Source organism: Manis pentadactyla, chromosome 4, assembly GCF_030020395.1.
Source record: "Manis pentadactyla isolate mManPen7 chromosome 4, mManPen7.hap1, whole genome shotgun sequence".
Taxonomy (NCBI): domain Eukaryota; kingdom Metazoa; phylum Chordata; class Mammalia; order Pholidota; family Manidae; genus Manis; species Manis pentadactyla.
This window is the reverse complement of record NC_080022.1, coordinates 14134671-14152214: the sequence shown is the minus strand read 5'-3', so window position 1 is coordinate 14152214 and position 17544 is coordinate 14134671. Positions and strand designations below refer to the sequence as shown.

The 17544-nt window shown below is 50.6% G+C and overlaps 1 protein-coding gene across 3 annotated transcripts in view; it reads left to right on the top strand.

Annotated features, from left to right (window-relative positions):
* The window catches only part of TMCO4 (transmembrane and coiled-coil domains 4), an 86628-nt gene that overhangs the window by 64237 nt on the left and 4847 nt on the right, over positions 1-17544 (top strand). For 2 of the 3 annotated variants that reach the window (XM_036914485.2, XM_036914483.2), the window contains 2 exons: positions 9267-9384; positions 14747-14864. In XM_036914485.2, coding sequence (XP_036770380.2) covers positions 9267-9384; positions 14747-14864 — 236 coding nt within the window. Of the gene's footprint in view, positions 1-2615; positions 2977-9266; positions 9385-14746; positions 14865-17544 lie in introns of those variants that run through there. The other variant, XM_057499795.1, reaches the window with a different exon arrangement.

Below are 17544 nucleotides of genomic sequence, written 5' to 3'. Positions count from 1 at the left end.
AGGCTGACTGCTGGCCAAAGGCAGGGCCAGTCCGGGGTCCCCTACTGACGGCTCCTCTCAGGGACCCCAGTGGGGGGCAGGTGCTCGGGGGTGTGGTCAGCCCTCCCCCGGCAGGGCGCTCCCGCCCACTCTAACCCAGTGGCATCCGGAAGCTCCTGGAGCAGAGCCGGCCTTAGACCCCTGGAGCGTTTGTGGTCACCACAGCGCCGCCTTGTGGTGACTTTGGGTGGACGTGAACTTCACAGAGGAAAGGGCCCCTCCTCCAAGCCCAGTGCAGGTTGGGTTTCCAGCCCAGCACAGGATGGGTGGCTAGCGAGGGCCCACTGACTGTCTTCCATTGAGGTTTGTGCAGAACCGAGCAGCAGCTGCTCCTGCTTCTTGAGAAATCTCCATGCCACCCAATTACAGCCTTCCTGTTTGCATTTATCAGGCATCAAAGATACAAAGAGGGGAAGGAACTAATATTTATCGAGTACCACTGTAATAGGTGTTTCCCGACATCATCTATGGAACCTTCCCAGCGCCCAGCAAGCCAGGAGTTCTGGGCCATTCTCCTGAAGAGGGAATGGAGGTCTGTGCTGCGGCCCCAGCTGCCACGGCCGGGCAGTGCAGGGCCTGCCTCAGACCCTGCTTTCATGTTACCAGAGCGGAAGCTCCACCCACCTGCGCATGACTGGACTTCCTGGCAGCAGCTGCCCCAAGTGTGCAGTTATTTCTGTGACTTTTTTTTTCCCAAAGGAAAATCATGAGGAAATGGTTCTACAAAGAATTTCTTTTAAACAAAGACAAAAAAAATAAGAATTGGATCCTATTAGTGACAAGTCACCTTTTTAAAAAATGACTAAAACTATACAAACTAAGAGTCATATGGCACATTTTTTAAAGATGGAAGGGAGCTCAGATGGGGTTGTTTTGAAGAACTCCACGGCATCCCAGAGATGGCTGGGAGGCTCCTGCCGTGCAGCAGACTGTGGAGGAAGGCCTTGGCAGACAAGAGGAAGAGCAATGGTAATGCCACCAGTTACCCTACGGGGACCTGGGCTTAGGCCAGGGAGGTCCATGGATGCACTCATGCTCACAGGGACGTTCAAAGAAGCAGGCTAATGCTGAATCTTGGCCACCCCATGATCTGGGGGCTCCACATGTTTGGCAAGGCCATCCAGGCAAGAAGATGGCTGAGTTTGTCATAAAGACTTATAACCGCAAGCAGCTATATCAGTGCTTGCTGTCCTGACTGTTCTGTACCAGTAATCACTATGCCATCCATTTCAGACATGGAATAAAGAGTTGTAAAGCCTGGTAAGGGTAACAGAAAGCAACCACAGGGAAATCTTATTTTGTACCTAGATCCTGTCCAGTCAAGTTAAAGTAAATTGCTAGTTGAAATATGACAACCTTTTAAAATAGCTGTGTGCTGTCTGCAAACAAACCTGACAGTGTCCAGAGAACATCAAGTTAAGTGGACTCAGACTTGCTAAACTATAACCAATGCACTGAACCCCAGGAGGTTGTGGCCATTAGCACAATGATATCGTGCCAGTTTCAAGCCAAGACAGAGCTCAGAAGGCCTTGCAAATGGATTCCACTTGCCACCATCATTAGAGCAAGTTGATGCTCGCCCACTGGAGGACAAAACACTACATGTAGTAAAGCCAAGTTATCCCAGCCAACCCTCAGCCTGCCCACCAGCTGTTATACACACATGAGTGAGCCGCGTGGGATCAGGCATGTCTGCATAATCTCTAGCAGAACTGCCTAACCAGTTAGGAGACTCAGGAGAAATAAATGGTTGTTTTAAGCCACTGAGTTTGGGGATGATTTGTTACACAGCAATAGCTAGCTGATAAAAGAAGCATGACATTATATATATATAAACTGCTTGTTCTGTACTGGCTCGTAGCCTGCAGCTTACCAGCAGCTGTATTTCTAAGTTATTTTGACTTGGTTAAGTAAATCTTTCTGATGGGAAAATAGGATTCACATGTCAGAGCACGGAAATATTACCATAACTCCTTATCAAAAAATAGAAAGTGCATCGTGTTTCATGCAGACCCCCTTTTATTTTTCCTAGCAATATCTGTTCACCCACTTGGTTTAGCAGATACACCAGAGATTACCAAAGCAAAAAGTCACATACCCTTGGCCTAGGGCATATATCATGATATTAATCTTCCAGCAAATCTTTGGCAGGTTATGTGTGTTCTGTTTTTAATATACGTTTTTAGAAGATGTCGTGGTTATCAAAAGGCATATAGTTTGGTTCAAGATTATATTTGATCACAAAGAGAAGTAGGACAGGGATTAGGAAAGAGTATGAATAACCAAGTTATGTGGCACTACTGTGTGATCTTGGACAAATTACTTAGTGTCTCTGAGGCAAGCTTTTCCCATCATACAGTGGGAGTGGTCACACTTACCTTCTAAGATTCTTATAAGGGGTAAATGCAATAATATATGTGTAAACCTCTTAACCTTTCCCGAAGTAAGCTGTGATAATAATAAAGAAGGAGGAGTTAAGAAACAGAAATCCAGATTTGTTTTTAAAAACAAAGACAAAAAAAAAAAACCTTTACAGCAATATAGCAATATCTCTCTCTCTCCAATTTCATTCCCAGCTCCTATGATGTTTGACCAACATTACTGCCCATTACATTTGCAAGATAAAAACAAGGCAAAAGAGTTGGTGAGTAAGCTCACACAGATACATTTACGCACGCTGACCCTTGAGTTCCTAAGCTCCCACTTGGCAGAGAACTATTTCTGGGCTGTCACTCGGTACCCAGCTGAAATGCAGAACAGACTGTCATCTGGACACCTGCCTCTTTCATCTCCATGATAGCAGACATCACATGTGCTGCGATTTATTTCCTTTACATGGAATTGTATCTACCAGTTGCTTTGTCCTCAGACAAACCGAGCTTTAGCTCCGGGGTGGGAGTGAGGAGAGGTCAGGCATGCAGATTAATTTTCAGGGTCTCAGGATGCCAGTAAACCTCACCACTTGGCTAAAAGGAATGGGAATCAAAGGAGAAGATGAAGGGTTACTCCGTCCCTAAAGAATTCATCCCAAATCCTTACAATATATACTTATAGGCTCCCTTCAACATTGTGAACCTCATTCCACTCGAGGGTGAGGTGGTGACGGTCAAAGGTCACCTTTCTCTGCCTCCTTTTCTGCCTGGTTAGCATTCTCCCTCCCTCTCCCCTTGGCTGCTTCTCTCTGTTTATCAAGTGCATGCATGTGTATCTTTGGAATGGATTTTTTTTTTTGTTAAGTGCAGTTCATATCATTTCACTTCAAAGTCTGTTTTCTGGACCCCCAGTCAGGAGATCATTTCCCACTTCATTCCCCACCTTATCACTCACTGCACACACGACCCCCTGGAGGAGGGAGCCAGTCCTCCTTTTTTTGCTTCTGGAACTTGAGTTCCTCTGGTCTTTACAGCCCAGGAGAATCTCATCATTACCAACGTGATAGGAATGTGTGATGCTGCCTGTCCAGCCATTTGATGAGATTTCTGTGAAACTCCTGGAGGAAGCTGTTCGGAAACACCCAAGAAGCTCTGAGCAAGCCTGCCTCACTTAAGAAAGCCCACTGTATGGAAAAAAAGGCAACAGCCAAGCTAGGGGTGGTAATTCCCAGAGACAAAGGGCCCCCTTACTGTACAAAAGGATTCTCCACGGGCCCTTTGAAGAATCAACCCTACTTTGTATGTTTTGAGAATGTTTAGTTTTACAAAACCTCAATGTGTGTACAATTTCCGGGACAGGGCTCTAGGGAAAACCGAAGTCTGCTCCGGGAAGGAAGCTGTCCCTTCTCAGCTCTTGATTTTTTTTGAAAAGATAATCTTCAGACTGCCAGGAGTGCCAAGCGGTAGCAGCGTCGTAGCAGGAGTCCAACGTGAGCAGCTGGAAACGTGATAAGAGCAGTTGACAAGATAAAAACTGATTTATCTAAATTCTGATTGATAAAGTGAGGATGGTTACACAACAGTGCGAGTGTACCTCACACTAAGCAACTGTACGCTTAAAAATGGTGAGGATGGTACATTTTCTGTCATATGGATTTTACCACAATTGAAAATTTTGCTTGAGAAAAGCAAACGAGGACGTGTTTGACCGTAGTTCACAGCTCTTGGGCTGCTTCTGCCCAGAGGCTGTGCTCTGAAGACAGGCTGCTGTTCGTTGCTGCACCCTGCCCGTCATCCCCACGCCTCCCCACCGCTGGCCTCCTGAAACAGTGCCTGCAGTGGTGGCTGGCTAGGAACAGATACGTTTGACTCTTAAGCGGCCAGGCCATCTCCAGAGACAATGCTTCATTTCAGTGCACACCATTTCTACCTAGCTGCCAAACTGATTGTGGGGGAACAGCAGCGGGCAGACTCCACTGACCAAGCCACGTGCCAGACACTGCCCTGATCACATAGCCTCCCTCCTGGGAAATCGGTATTGCTGTTATATCTCCATCTTGCAGATGAGGAAGCTGAGGCTCCAAGTTACTAAGTGACGGACCTCAGGTATCACAGCCATGAAACCAGGATCAGAATGCAGCTTCGCTCATACCAGAGGTCAGGCCACTTCCCCTGGACCGATGATTGCTGATCTTTTTGAGCACAGGATTCTTTCCCATGGCAAACGTTTCCACAGCCCTGAGCACAGCAGCAGTCAAACTCTCAGTGTCTTCTAGTTGAGAAAATATGTAATGACCAAAAGCTCCCTTTTTCCAGGTATACTGTGAGTCACAATAGCATCTGCATACAGTCTTAAAACCGTGACACCTGATGTGGGAGGCATTAAATTGGCCAAAGCGGTTGGTGCTTGTGCTGTTTTGCAGGCCCTCAAAGTTGCTCTGGATCTTTGCCCCCAGAGATTGGGCACCCCTGAGCTGCACATGAACCAGCTGCAGGGTCTAGAGATGTTGCATCCTATTATGTGGGCTAGGCCCAGGGTATTCTACAGATGCAGCCAATGCCAGGCATTTCACAGGAGGGCCACCATCAGCCTATGGATCATGTTGTCTGAGGCCAAGGGAGGAGACGGAGGCAGGGTTAGCTTTGGAAGGACCACGCATTGTTCTTTCCCGATTCAGTCCTTACAGGGGCCTTCGTCCCCCAGAGCAGAGCTCTGGAAATAAGCAACTGAGTTGCTGGGAACAGTGGTTAAATATGCTTCCATTTGCCTTCAGCAGAGTTAACACTCTTTGTTTGCTTTTTATCTGGTCTTCAGAGGTCCCCAACTATAGCTGCTGGGAAGAAGTTGTACCAGGAGGAAAAAAAGAAAAGAAAAGAAAACCTCTTTGCATTTACTCTCAACATGAAGGGTTCCCCCTGCTGAGCATCACTGCTTGTTTTCATTCATTCCACAAATATTTACTGAGCACGGCATCTGTGCCAGGCACTGTTCTAGGCACCAGGGATTCACTAGAAAGCAGAAAAAAGAACAGTCTTAGCACTTGGAGAGCTCATATGCTAGTAAGCGACAAACTGTAAGTGAGATTTTTAAAGTAAAATAAGTAGTAAGTCAGATGGCCTTAAGGGCTATGGAGAAAAAGAAATAGAGAAGGAAATGGGACACCTTGTAGGAGTGAGAGGTTACATTGCCTACCCTTGGAGGATGGCAGTTAAGCAAAGTGGGGAGGGAGGAAGGGAAACAGATGCTGGAGGGAAGAGCATTCAGGCAGAAGGAACAGCAACAGGAGAGGTCTGGCATGTGCTGGAACAGCAAGGGCAGGGTGGCTGGAGCACAGTGAGTGAGGGTGAAGAGTAGGGAAGGTTACAAAGCATTTGAAGGCTGTCAAAATGACTTGGACATTTACTCCAGAAGAGATGGGTCCCACAGGAGGGTTTTGAGCACAGGAGTGAAATGATCTGACTTTCCTGCAGTGTAATTTACATGGCACCAAATCCCCCCATTCTAAGTATATAATTCAATGACTTTGAGTGAACGTACAGACTGTGCAACCATTACCACCACCCAGTTTTAGAACGTTTCTTTCACCCCCAAATATACCTCCTGCCTGTGACTTGCACTTGAAAGATATCACTTTGGCTCCTGTGTTAAGAGTAAAAATAAGAGGTAGAAGCAAAGAAAGTTTGGGGAAGAAATGTCCACCAATGTGAGTGACAAAAAGGACTAAACATGGAGGGGTGCAGACAAAACTGATTAGGTTTTGTTTTGGCTACTAGAGGTTTGGAGCCTCCTTAATGCCTCAGTTATAACAGGGTGAAGGGCCTCCAGCCTTAATGGCTGAAGTAGGATATTAATAACATACAGGAACTATTTTAAAAATGAGAAATCCAAGCCCAAAATATACCCATCTGTGATTCCTGAAGTTGGAGGTGAACTGAATATACATCGGATCCCTGCTGTTTTACATTAAAAAGTCTGACCAGTTATATAAAGCTACAGAACTATCTTAATGCCTTAAAAATTCACAAGAAGAAAAGTTGATGGTAGCAGCAGGAATAAATCCAAACATGTTTCAGCAGACATTCATTGTCCCTGCAACAAAAAGGCACTTAGGTGTCCTCATATTAGTTATTATTAAAATGTTGCATTCCAGTCATTTTTGTTAGTCTTGAAAAGCGGAGGCATTCGGCCCTGGATTCTCGTCATGATGTGAAGGGTCATCTGCGCCTGTGGAAATAGCCTGCTTGACACTAAAGTGGTAACTGAGTAAGGATTTTCTGTATTTTACCTGGAAGGCTGAAATCTTCTAGAATTGGAAGGTTTGGAGCCAAACAGTGAAATTCAACATTTTTCCCTTTCCAGCATCTGCTACTGCAGCCAGGGTCTTCTTTTTCCTAACCCAAGGGTCCCCTCCTGGACCATTTCTTTGCACCCCATGTACAGGTGGTGATTGCCTCCCATACAGGAATCTATCTTGGGTGGGTCTAGAGTGATTCTTGCCAGCTTCCCTTAGCCAACACCTGTGCTTGCCCAGAGTCTGCCACATGGCTTAGGGCCAGCTTTGCAAACTGGCAAAGAGCAAAAACTCTAAAACACAAGAGCATGTCTGAGTGTGGCAATAGTCTGAGGACGAAGGTCTAGCAAGGCAGTTGCCAGCCAGTCTTCAGAGATAGGTAAATGTGTTCCCAGTTTTCTGCCCACCCCACGACTTGATTTGGCCGTTCTCTGCACTGTTATGAGATCTGACTAGTAGTCTCAGCTCAAGGTCACAGGCAACTACCTACTTTTTCTTCTCATTAACAGCTGTCACGTTTCGTAGCCACTTCCAAGATCCTAGCAGTTGTTGGGGGCAATCCGATCAGAAGTGTTGCATTACCGCTTCTGGCCACAAGGGGTCCCGGCCTCTAGGCATCAGCACGGGGGCCTGGAAGTCCGTCCCTGCTCTTGAGTGAAGGAATATTCCACAGGGCAGAGCCGGTTCCTTGAGTGGCAGGCCCCCAGAGAGGGCTGCTGAGCTCAGCCATTGGCTGTGGGTCAACAACTGTTTAGCCCTGTGGGAGCAGTGATAATCCACGTGCAATCATTGTGCTTCCTGCTGTTAACTGCAAACAGCTGAGAGCATGGCCCCAGGCACCCAGTACTCCCTGCAGTCTGGGTTTATTAATTCTCACTACCTGTGTGGTGGTGCCCACCCCATCCCCTCAGAGGCTCAGGTTCCTCATCTGCCAAGGGAAGGGTTTAGAATAGAATCTTGCTCTCTACAGTCTTGCCATCAACGTGAAGCACCCTTACGTCGAGGGTCTCGGAGGCATCCTTCCCACTCAGCACAAACTACCAGCTTACTGAAGTTTTAAATCCTTCTGCCAGGTTATCTCCCCAGAAGCAGAAGTTGTGAAATCAGAATTCTGTGCCATGGAATCTTTTAACATCAGAACCACAGGAGTGCTTAGAGCTTTTGATACTGCAGGGGTCCTCAAACTTCTGTTACCCTGGAACCCCTTACCCAGACAACCTCTGACATGGAAGCCCAGAAGGAAAACAGAAGCACTCTGGTTAGAAACTGAAGGCCGGAGAAAGGAAGCCGCCTGTCCTGTGTCACTCAGCAAGAGAATGGCATAGCTGGGTGGCAGTGCTGTCCCTCCTGGACTCATTCCCCAGGAACGTCACGGAGCATGCAGCCTCTGGAGGTGTGCAGAAATGCAGAATCCTAAGAAAGAGCTGCATGTGGGGAGGCAGGGGCACAGCATTAACCCATTCACCATGCTGGCTTTTCCCCCCACTGTGACTTCATCCTCATAAAGACCCTCAAAGCCAATATCGTCATCCACTTGCAGGCTCAAGTCCCATAGCTCAGAAGTCACTAAGCTGGGATTTGAACCCAGGGCTGTGCAACTACAAAGTACATATACTGGCTTTCCTGAATGATGGCAGTTTACTCATTCATTCATTCAAATCTTTACTGAGCACCAAGTATATGTCAGGCACTGTCCCAGACCCTGCCAAACAGCTGCAAATAGGGCAGCTAGCACACATGCCCTCATCAGCCCTGGATGTGAGAGGAGGCAGACATAAGCAATATGTGACAAGAAAAACACAACCAAGTAAGGGAACAGGGAGGGACAGGGGTGGGAGGCATGTGTGCACCTCTCATCGGACAAGAGCGGTGCTTCCTAAAATGTGGTCTGCACCCCAGCTGTGAACTGTCGGTTTCTAGTCTGCAACAAATGTGTCTTCCCTGTTTCTGTATTCAGAGGACAAATAGTCCGTGGGCCAGCCCTGGCCTGTGAACCACACTCTGAATAACCCTGGCCTGAAATATTTCTGAACCATCAAGTCATTACAGCTGGAGAGTATACTCCCTCTCCCCGGACCCATTCACCTCCATCTCCTCTTCACGCCCACCTCCCTCCCCAGGGAGCTGTTGCTAAGGAAGGTTGCTGTCTCCCACCTGGCATGCATGATGATCCAGCGCCTTTCAGTCCCTTCTAAGGGAAGACATCCCATCTGTGTCCAGGGCTGGTCGTGAGTTCCGTGGATGGTGACAATAGACTTGGGTCCCAACTCAGGCTATGTCACTTACTATCCATGTAATCTTGAAAATGTCTTTGGTTTTCCTTAACTCTAAAGTGAGGACAGTCTTGCTTTGCAGGAACAGATGGAGTCACAAAGAGCTTGGCCCAGGCCGTGGAATTCTGTATGTGGAAGAACCCACTGCACATGTGCATGTGTGTGCGGGGGAGCATGTGCGTTTGCACATGTGCATGCGACATCCACCTCCTTCGGCACTGTTGGACAGCTCCTCCTGGGACCCACTGTGGCCAGAGACACTGACAGCCTTTTCTGGGCTCTCCCACCAGATTGCCAAGGGATCGTTGAGGATGTCGTCCTGCTGGGGGCCCCCGTGGAAGGAGAAGCCAAGCACTGGGAGCCTTTCCGGAAGGTGGTGTCTGGGAGGATCATCAACGGCTACTGCAGGTCTGTCCCAACCTCGCACCAGTGGGGAGGTGACAACACCTACTGAGCAGTGTGTGTGCCCAGGCCTTGGGATGGAGACACAGAGGCTTGCGGCCTGGCCCCTATCCCAGAGGATCCTGGGGACCAGCGGGCAGTGGCCTGTTAGGACCAAGGCCCCAGCCAGGTGTTCTGACGTGGAAGGCCTCTATGCCCATGGGATGAGGATTCTGGAAAGGGTCTCCCAGTGTTGGGCCTGAGGCCAGCCTGCAGGATGACCGGAGAGGCCGGCTGGTCACCATGATCTGGGGGGAAAGGGATGTGGGACATAGGCTAAAAAACAAAGATTGGGGCCCTGATGGGAGGTCTTTGCCTTCCCACTGAGGCGCTCATATAAATGTTGTTTCAGTGCGGGGAGGGTGTAAGAGACCATTCAGCCCGAGTGCTCCGAGCACTAGTTCAGGACAGGTCAGGGCGACAGAACAGGGCCGACCACAGCCCCCACACCACAAGCAGGCACTCCCACCACAGGTGGGGGCCTGCAGCGGCTGATGGCTGTGGGGCTGGAAGGGAGGCATCCTTTGTTTGGGGTTTGAGAAGGACTTGAGGGGTTTCAGCCAAGGCCATGCCCCCCTGGGGAGAAGAGCAGATGAAGCCCACCACTGAGGCCAGCCTGAGAGGCAGCCCGGCCTGCTGGCCTCCACATGAAGCAAAGGATGGGGTGACAGTGTTTAAGAGCATGTGGCTTAGATTGCACAGCCTGGGGGCTCTGGTCTCTCCTTCAGGAGAGGAGGGGTAGTGAGTGGTAGGTCCCCCAAAGGCCGTGATGACAGGTCAGTGATTTACGCGATTGCACATGGCACACACGCACTCTGCGAGCAACAGATGGCCCTACTGCTGGTCATCATCATCAGTCACTTGGGATCTTCACTCAACAGACTGTTAGTGAGCACCGACGCTGTGCCAGGGCTACAATAGGGAACAAGCCCCAGCCCCACAGAACCTAGCAGCCGGCAGGGAAAACAGAAAGACAGGTAGTTCCAATGAGGCGAATGGAGCTTGTCTCTACCACCAAAATGCAGAAGCTCTGAACCAAAAGCCCCTCCCCAGATGTGGTGCAAACTCACTTAGTCATAAGCTTGCTAATGAGAGAGATGTCTAGACTCTCCTTCCACTGGGCTTACAGGGTTCGTGACTTGGGGGCACCATCCCAGACCCCACAGACCTGTGAGGTGATACACCGGCTGTAAGTGGATTACCTTCCTGAAATCCAAAACAGTTCTGAATTCTGAAACACAGCAGGCCCCTGAGGATGCGGGGCAACGGACTGTTTTTTGGCCAGTATAGACACAAAAACGCAGGATATTGATGAGAAGGTGACACTCTAAGCCCAGATCCAAAGGACAAGTTTGGAGTTTAGGAAACAGATTGGGTGACTAGTAGTAGGGCTCCATGAACACAACTTAAAAAATAACAATGTAAAAAATAAGCAGGTAGGACTTGAGGAAGCCACTGATTCACTGGGTTATGAACGTGCAGTTTCCAGCAGGCAGCTAGGAACTCAGAGAAATTAGAACTGGAGCTACGGCCCATGGGATCATCAGCCTTAGCTGAAGCCAGAGGGACATGCAGATCATTTGAAAAGTAAAGCATAAAGAGAAAAGCACAGGATTCCCAAGTCTAAGGAATATATTCCATGTGGGAGGAGGGAGACGCTCCAGCAGGCAATTAGGGGCAACTCAGAATCACCCAACATGCTGTGCCCAAGACCCTGAGAGAAGCTCACATCTAGTGCAAAGGGCACATGTGGAAATAGACAATTATTTTTTTTTAAACTAAAAATCCAATAGGGAAGTGATTGATGGTGAGGAGGAAGGATATAACAAGTATGAGTCTCCTTCCTAACACATGCCAGACTCTTTGTTGTATCTCCTTTAGTCCTAGGATTAACCCCATTTTACAGGTGAGGAAACTGAAGCTCAGAGAAGTTAAGTCATGAAGCCAATAACTTTAATTTTGATCTAAGCTCAACCATCCTAAGTAGGACCCGATGTAACATATTTGGAAGTATTTACAGTTGTGATGATTTAGCCCAAAGCAACAGCTGTGTAGTTCAGTCACACTCCCTCCTAGACAGGGGCTCTGGGAAGACGAAACAAGGTGATGTAGGAAAGGGCTGGCATTTAGAAGGTTCCAAATAAACAATAGTGGCTATAATTATTATTACTGGGCATAGACACACAGCAAATGACTTTTTGGTGCTTTTCATAAACAGCAAAGGGCCAGAGTTAAAACTGCATGTGTGCAATATGAAAGCAGCAAAATGTTATTAAACCATCTGTCCTGTTGAGAACCTGAGGCTAATAGGCTTGCTCTCCAATTATTTTGTGAGATCCTGAGCCATCTCTCTAGAGAAAAAAGGAGGGGGGTGGGGGCGGAGAAGGAAGGAATGTACAGACCAAAACAATAACTGTAGCTTCTTGGTTAAATTAAGCACCCACCAGGAACTCATGATCTTGGCCCCAAAGGCGTTTTAGTTGCCATGAATGTACTTGAGCCAGGTTGGCAGTGGGTGAGCTTGGGGCCAGCACTACCAAGCTGTATTAATTTATAAATTTGTCTTGTAGAATTACTAAAGCTTTCTGCAAACCTGTTCGCTTACTTGGGCTTTCACAAACCCCCAGGAAGCTAGCCAGGGCAAGTCGTGCTGCTCCCTATTGCACCGTGAGGAAACTGCAGCTCAGAGAGAGTCAGATGTCTGGCCAAGGTCACACAGCAGAGCTCTGCTGTGACCTCTAACTCAATAATGGGAGGGTTTCATTCTGAGCTCCCCTCAGGACTCAGGGTCTCTGTTCCAGGTATCAGGTGGGGAGGGGATGATGGTAGATGGAGTAGGGAGGACCGTGCCCAGGAGCAGCTGTAGACCTATGTGTAGCCACAAGCCAGGTGGTAGTGAATCAAGGGTTCGGTGTGATTCACGCAGCATGGCTGAGGACCCCGCCCCAGAGAGGTCCTGATTCAGCTGACCTTGCAGGATACAGGATGAGGCACAGACCTGCCCTCAGGGTGCTCTCTACCTAGAAAAGGAAAAAGACCCAGGGACAGACACATGGAGGGCATGATGTGGTGAACATCACAAAAGGAGCATATGCCAGGCCCACACTCTCCACTGCAGAGGCTCGGCGGCTCTCCCCCGGGAAGCTGACATCTCGCTGAGTTTTTAAAAGATGGACAGGAGCCCATCAGACACCAGAAAAGTAGACCAAGCAAGAGAGAATCCAGAGCAGGAGGGATAATCATACCCAGTGCTTCCTGGGTGCACGTGTGTGTGAGCACTGAGTCCATGCTGTGCCATCTGTGTCCTGCCCACCCCGGGAGGTAACATGTGGTGAGGAGACTGAGGCTCAGAGGAGTCAAGCCACTTGCCCAAGGTCACACAGCTAGTAATTGATAAAGCAGGACTTGAACCTGGCGGTGTGGTTCCAAGCGTGAGCTCATGGCCCACCCCAGGCAAGAGAAGCAGATGCCAGCTGGAGAAGGGCCTTGAATGCCAATGAATGCCCTGTGGTTTGCTCAGCACAGCTTAGAGGGCACAGAGCTTTCTCACATATGTTCCTATTCTCTCTAAATGTGTGTAAATAAGTGCAATTAACATTTTAAGTAGAGTAATTCTGACAAATAATTGGGAAGGAATGATGCTGACTTTGCTCATTTATACCCGTCTGTAGCAGAGCCATTTCTGAGCCCCCCTCATACCCAGGGTGCACTTAGCCTTAGGATTAGTTCAGTAAAACAACCCGAGTTCTTCTCCATTCTTCTCCCCTTAGCCATTCATCCTCAGAGACAGCTTCTTGGGCCTCCCTGTTAAGATAACCATTGGGACTTACAAGTATTGCTCTCTGGAGACAGTTAAGGAATTTTCCAGAAGAGAAAGCCTGTAGGCAGTGGAGAGTCATGGTCGGCTCCTAAGAGAGAAAGGCCGTGGCCAGATGAGCGTTTAAGGGGGGCCACGGTGGCCAAAGGAGTGCGGCCAGGGGCAGGGGGAGCAGGGAGGAGGCATCGCACTCGTCCACGGGGGTGCGGGGTGCCGCTCTCAGGGCTGGGGCAGAAAGGACAGGTGTGTGGGGAGCCGGCGATGTTAGTAAGAATCAGCAGGACCCCAGTAACTTAGCCACAGAGGAGAAGGGGTGCCTAAGACATTGCACGACTGGTCTCTGCTTAAGGGGAGATGGTCATGGAAGAGTGAGGGCTGATGGGCTCAGTTTCGGTCTGCAGAGGGCCCCTCAACTCTGAGCCCAGTCTGACTAGGGGCTTCTGGGGTGGTAGCCACATAGGCGCGCGTGTGGTCAGCAGCCGCCCAGGGTCAGAACGTGGAGGGAGCCTGGAGCACCGCACCCGGCCCCAGACGTCAGGTCGCACAGGCAAGGCAGGGCCTCCTCACTCAGCCCGGTCTCCCCCATGCTGTGGGGAGGGTGGGCGCTTCTTTCAACCGAGCACACAAAAATAATGGACTCAAGTTGCCATGCAGAGCAGAGCGGGAATTGGTCTAAATAAAAGACGAGCAGATGTGCTCGGCTGGGTTTAAGTCCTGGATGCGAGAGCAGACCGGAACTGTTCACAGGCATGGGCTTTCTGAGTAGCTGGCCCAGCTTAACCCCAGGACAGAGTTCAGGGGCCCGAGAGGGCCTCTCAGACCATATCCTCCACGGACAGTGCTCATGGCGCCTGAAGAAACAGGCAGCGGAGGGTCCAGAGTTATTTTCTCTCAATAGTTCAGGGGGTGACTTTGGCTTGGTGGGTAGGGGTGCTGGGAGTGGAGTTCACAGCAGCCATAAAAGAGGAGTGTTTCTGGGGCTGTGACCTGCCTGGGGGCCACACTTGCCTCCTCTCAGTCGGCTGAGGGTAGGGAGCCCCCCTGGCTGGGCCAGATGCAGAAGGCAGAGCGGGCCCCTCAGCTCACAGACACATGGGGACCTAGACTCAGAGTGCCATGCCTCGGAGCATGGTGGCCCCCAGCTCCCGTGGCCCGCCCACCCCTAGGAGGACACCTGACACCTGCTGCCTTTCCCTGCTCCCAGGGGGCCCTGGACCAGCCACCCCAGGAGCTGGAAACCCCGCCCGAGCCCCATGCCAGCTTGTGCAAGAACTTCATGCTGTTCCCCGTTCATTCGTCCAACAAATAAATACTCATCTGCTGCCTGCCAGGCACTGTTCTCGACTCGGGCCCACAGGGAGCAAAACAGGCAGGCTTCAGAGCTAGTGTGGCCCCAGCAGCACTCCCAGGTGTCAGCCGCCGCTCCCACCGTCACACTCCCAGGACCCTACGGAGCCCATCCTTGTCCTGGGCTCTGCAGACACTGATGTCCACCGCCTTCTCCACCCACAGGGGGGACTGGCTGCTGAGCTTCGTGTACCGCACGTCGTCCGTGCAGCTCCATGTTGCAGGCCTACAGCCTGTGCTGCTGCAGGACAGGAGGATGGAGAATGTGGACCTGTCCTCAATTGTGAGTATCACCTGTCCCTTCTAGGACTCTTGTATTTGCCAGTGGCAGTGTGCTTCGTGACTCCAGCCAGGAATGCCCAGCCCCAGGGATCTGGCCCTAGCCCATCCCACCCAAGGGCAGGGAGATCATAAGAATCTGCTTGGTAAGGTAACTTTTATTTTCAGGCACCATCTTTGTGCCAGGCCTTTGTCACCAGGCCCTTTACACACATTATCCTCACACACTCTGTCACTGATGTCCCAATTTCACACATTAGGAAACTGGGGCTTTCCAAAGTTCCTGTCACACAGCTAGCAATAGCCTGGATTTGAACCTCCAGAGCCCACCTCTTGCCCCTACCTTACTGCCCTCACCCCTGCCCATCCTCCCCCGCTCTCCCCCCCAAAATTATGGTTTCCCTGAACATAACCAGCGCACCCAGAGGAGGCAGGTGGGGGCTTCAGGCTAGAGCACAGCACAAGTGGCCATTGCTGGCCTGTGAGGCTGTGGAGAGAAGAGCAGGGAATGTGTGGCCCAAGGGTCCCCGCCTTGGAATCATCTGAGGGAATTATTTGAAATGCAGGTCCCAGGGCCCCATTCCCCAGACCTCCCACATCAGTGCCTAGGAGTGTAGCCTGCATGTCTGCAATTAAACATACTCCCCGGGGATTCTTATACAGCTAAGCCGAGGCTGGACTCAGGTACAGATGGTTAAGAAGAATTCTTGCTGGAAAGCAGGTGGGACAAACCTAATTTGAGTCTCTAGACCCACCTTCCAGTCTTGAAGGACCGCCATGCCACCATGGGGAGGTCAAGGCTTCACACAGGGACACTGTCTATGCCCACTCTGCCCTAAGCCTTTGCAGGCATCAGTATCCCCATTGTACTGACGAGGACACTGAGGCCACAGGGTCACACAGCAGGAGCAACACAGAGCAGGACTCAACCCCAGGTCTGAAGCCAGCAGGCATTGTCCCTGCTCAGGTAGGTATGACCAACCGTGGGACAGGTGCCCGCTGCCAGGAGAGGGAGGGCAGTGAGCTGAAGTTACGTTCACAAGCAGACGCCGGCCATCGAACACCCTTGCCATGCAAGGGGCCGTGAGAACAGGAACTCTGGTTTCCAGTGATTATATTGTTGACTGCGTTTACCACGTGCCAACTACTTCCCCATGTAACCCAGGTTCCCCGGACTCCACGAGCAGTAGTTTGAACCAGCCGCACCATCTTGCCTGAAAGCAGACAAGCCAGACCCTCCCTGGGCATCTGAAAGTCCCCTCGGGGAAAAGCACTCTGGAGGGAGGACTCGGGCTCCCCACTCAAGTTCAACAGCAGCCCTCCCCAAAGAGCCCCCCCAACACTGCACCTTGATGGCGGCTGAAGCCAGACACCTTGGACCCAGTATAGCTAACACTGGGCTCCATGTTTATTGAAACTGGACCGGGATTTGAAGAGAGCAGAGGAGAATTCTAGCATAAAACCAAAACTTACCAGACACTGCTGCCCCTGAAGCCCATCAGCCACATCCTTGCGTGGGGGCCCCCTGGGCCTCTCACCTGGCCTGCCACCAGGTTGGGGGGCCAGTTCATCCTTGCTTATATCCCAGGACCCTAGCACACAAGTCCTAACCCACCAGTGGAACACAGGTGATGCAGCCCCATGCCTTCCTAACGGGCAGCTTCTGGGGGGCTGGGGTTGGCCTAAGAATAAGAGGGGTTTCCAGACACATGCACATGTGAAAATGACCACTCCTGGTTAAAGGCTTCCCGGGGCAGCTATGAGCTTCCCGCCACAGCACTACTGGAAGCTTTTTTGGTCATCTTTACCCTGATAGACTTGCTTCACATGACGTAAACCTCACAACAACCCTTTATACTAGGTATTAGGCATCCCCAAGTCACAGCTCAAGAAACTGAGGCCTGAGAGAGTGGTTTCACACAGCTGGAGTTGCAGATGTGCCTCTGAGACCAGAGCCTGTGCTGCCTGCCCAGCTGTGGGAGTGAGGGGAGGGCTCCAAAACCGGGAAACCACGGGGCACAGAGCAGTGCCTCCTGACCCGTGTACAGGGGGCTCTGTCCTATTTGAGGGTCCCTATACCCTGATGGGGTGAAGGGGAGAAGTGATTTTGTGGCTCACCATCCCCAAGAATCTCCCACTGGAGGAATCAAATGTGAAAAGAATCAGCTGAAAGTTCCCTTTAGACGCCACAAGGCCCTGGCAAGATCCGGTTTCTACCCTGGGAAGCCCCTGAATGCGATATGGTGGGAAGAGCAGCCTTTGGCACCAAAGAGGCCTGGCTCTGCCACTGGCTGCATGGCCTTGGGCAGTTACTTAACCTCTCTGTGCCTCCGTTTGTCTCTGAAATAGGGGGAATCACCTACCTTCCAGGGCAGCGCGTGCAAGGCCCTCCTTTAATACTGGCTCCTTCCTCTCCTGCCCTTGTCGCCCCCCTCAGTTCTTGTGCCTTGGAAGGAGCTGCTGGGAGACCTCTCTCCCTCCACAGGCTTTGTGGCAGCTTTCCAGCTCTTGCCTAATAATAGCTCCTTATCACATTAGGAGCTCATTGCAAAAAGCAGAGCTTCCCTCCTCTGGGTAATTAGAGGGAATTAGCATTGCCTTTGTGCCGCCCTCCCGTTTTCTTGAGAATTCTTGCTGGAGGAGAGATGGCTGGCGGGAGGGGGGAGTTTCCCCCGCTGCTGCCA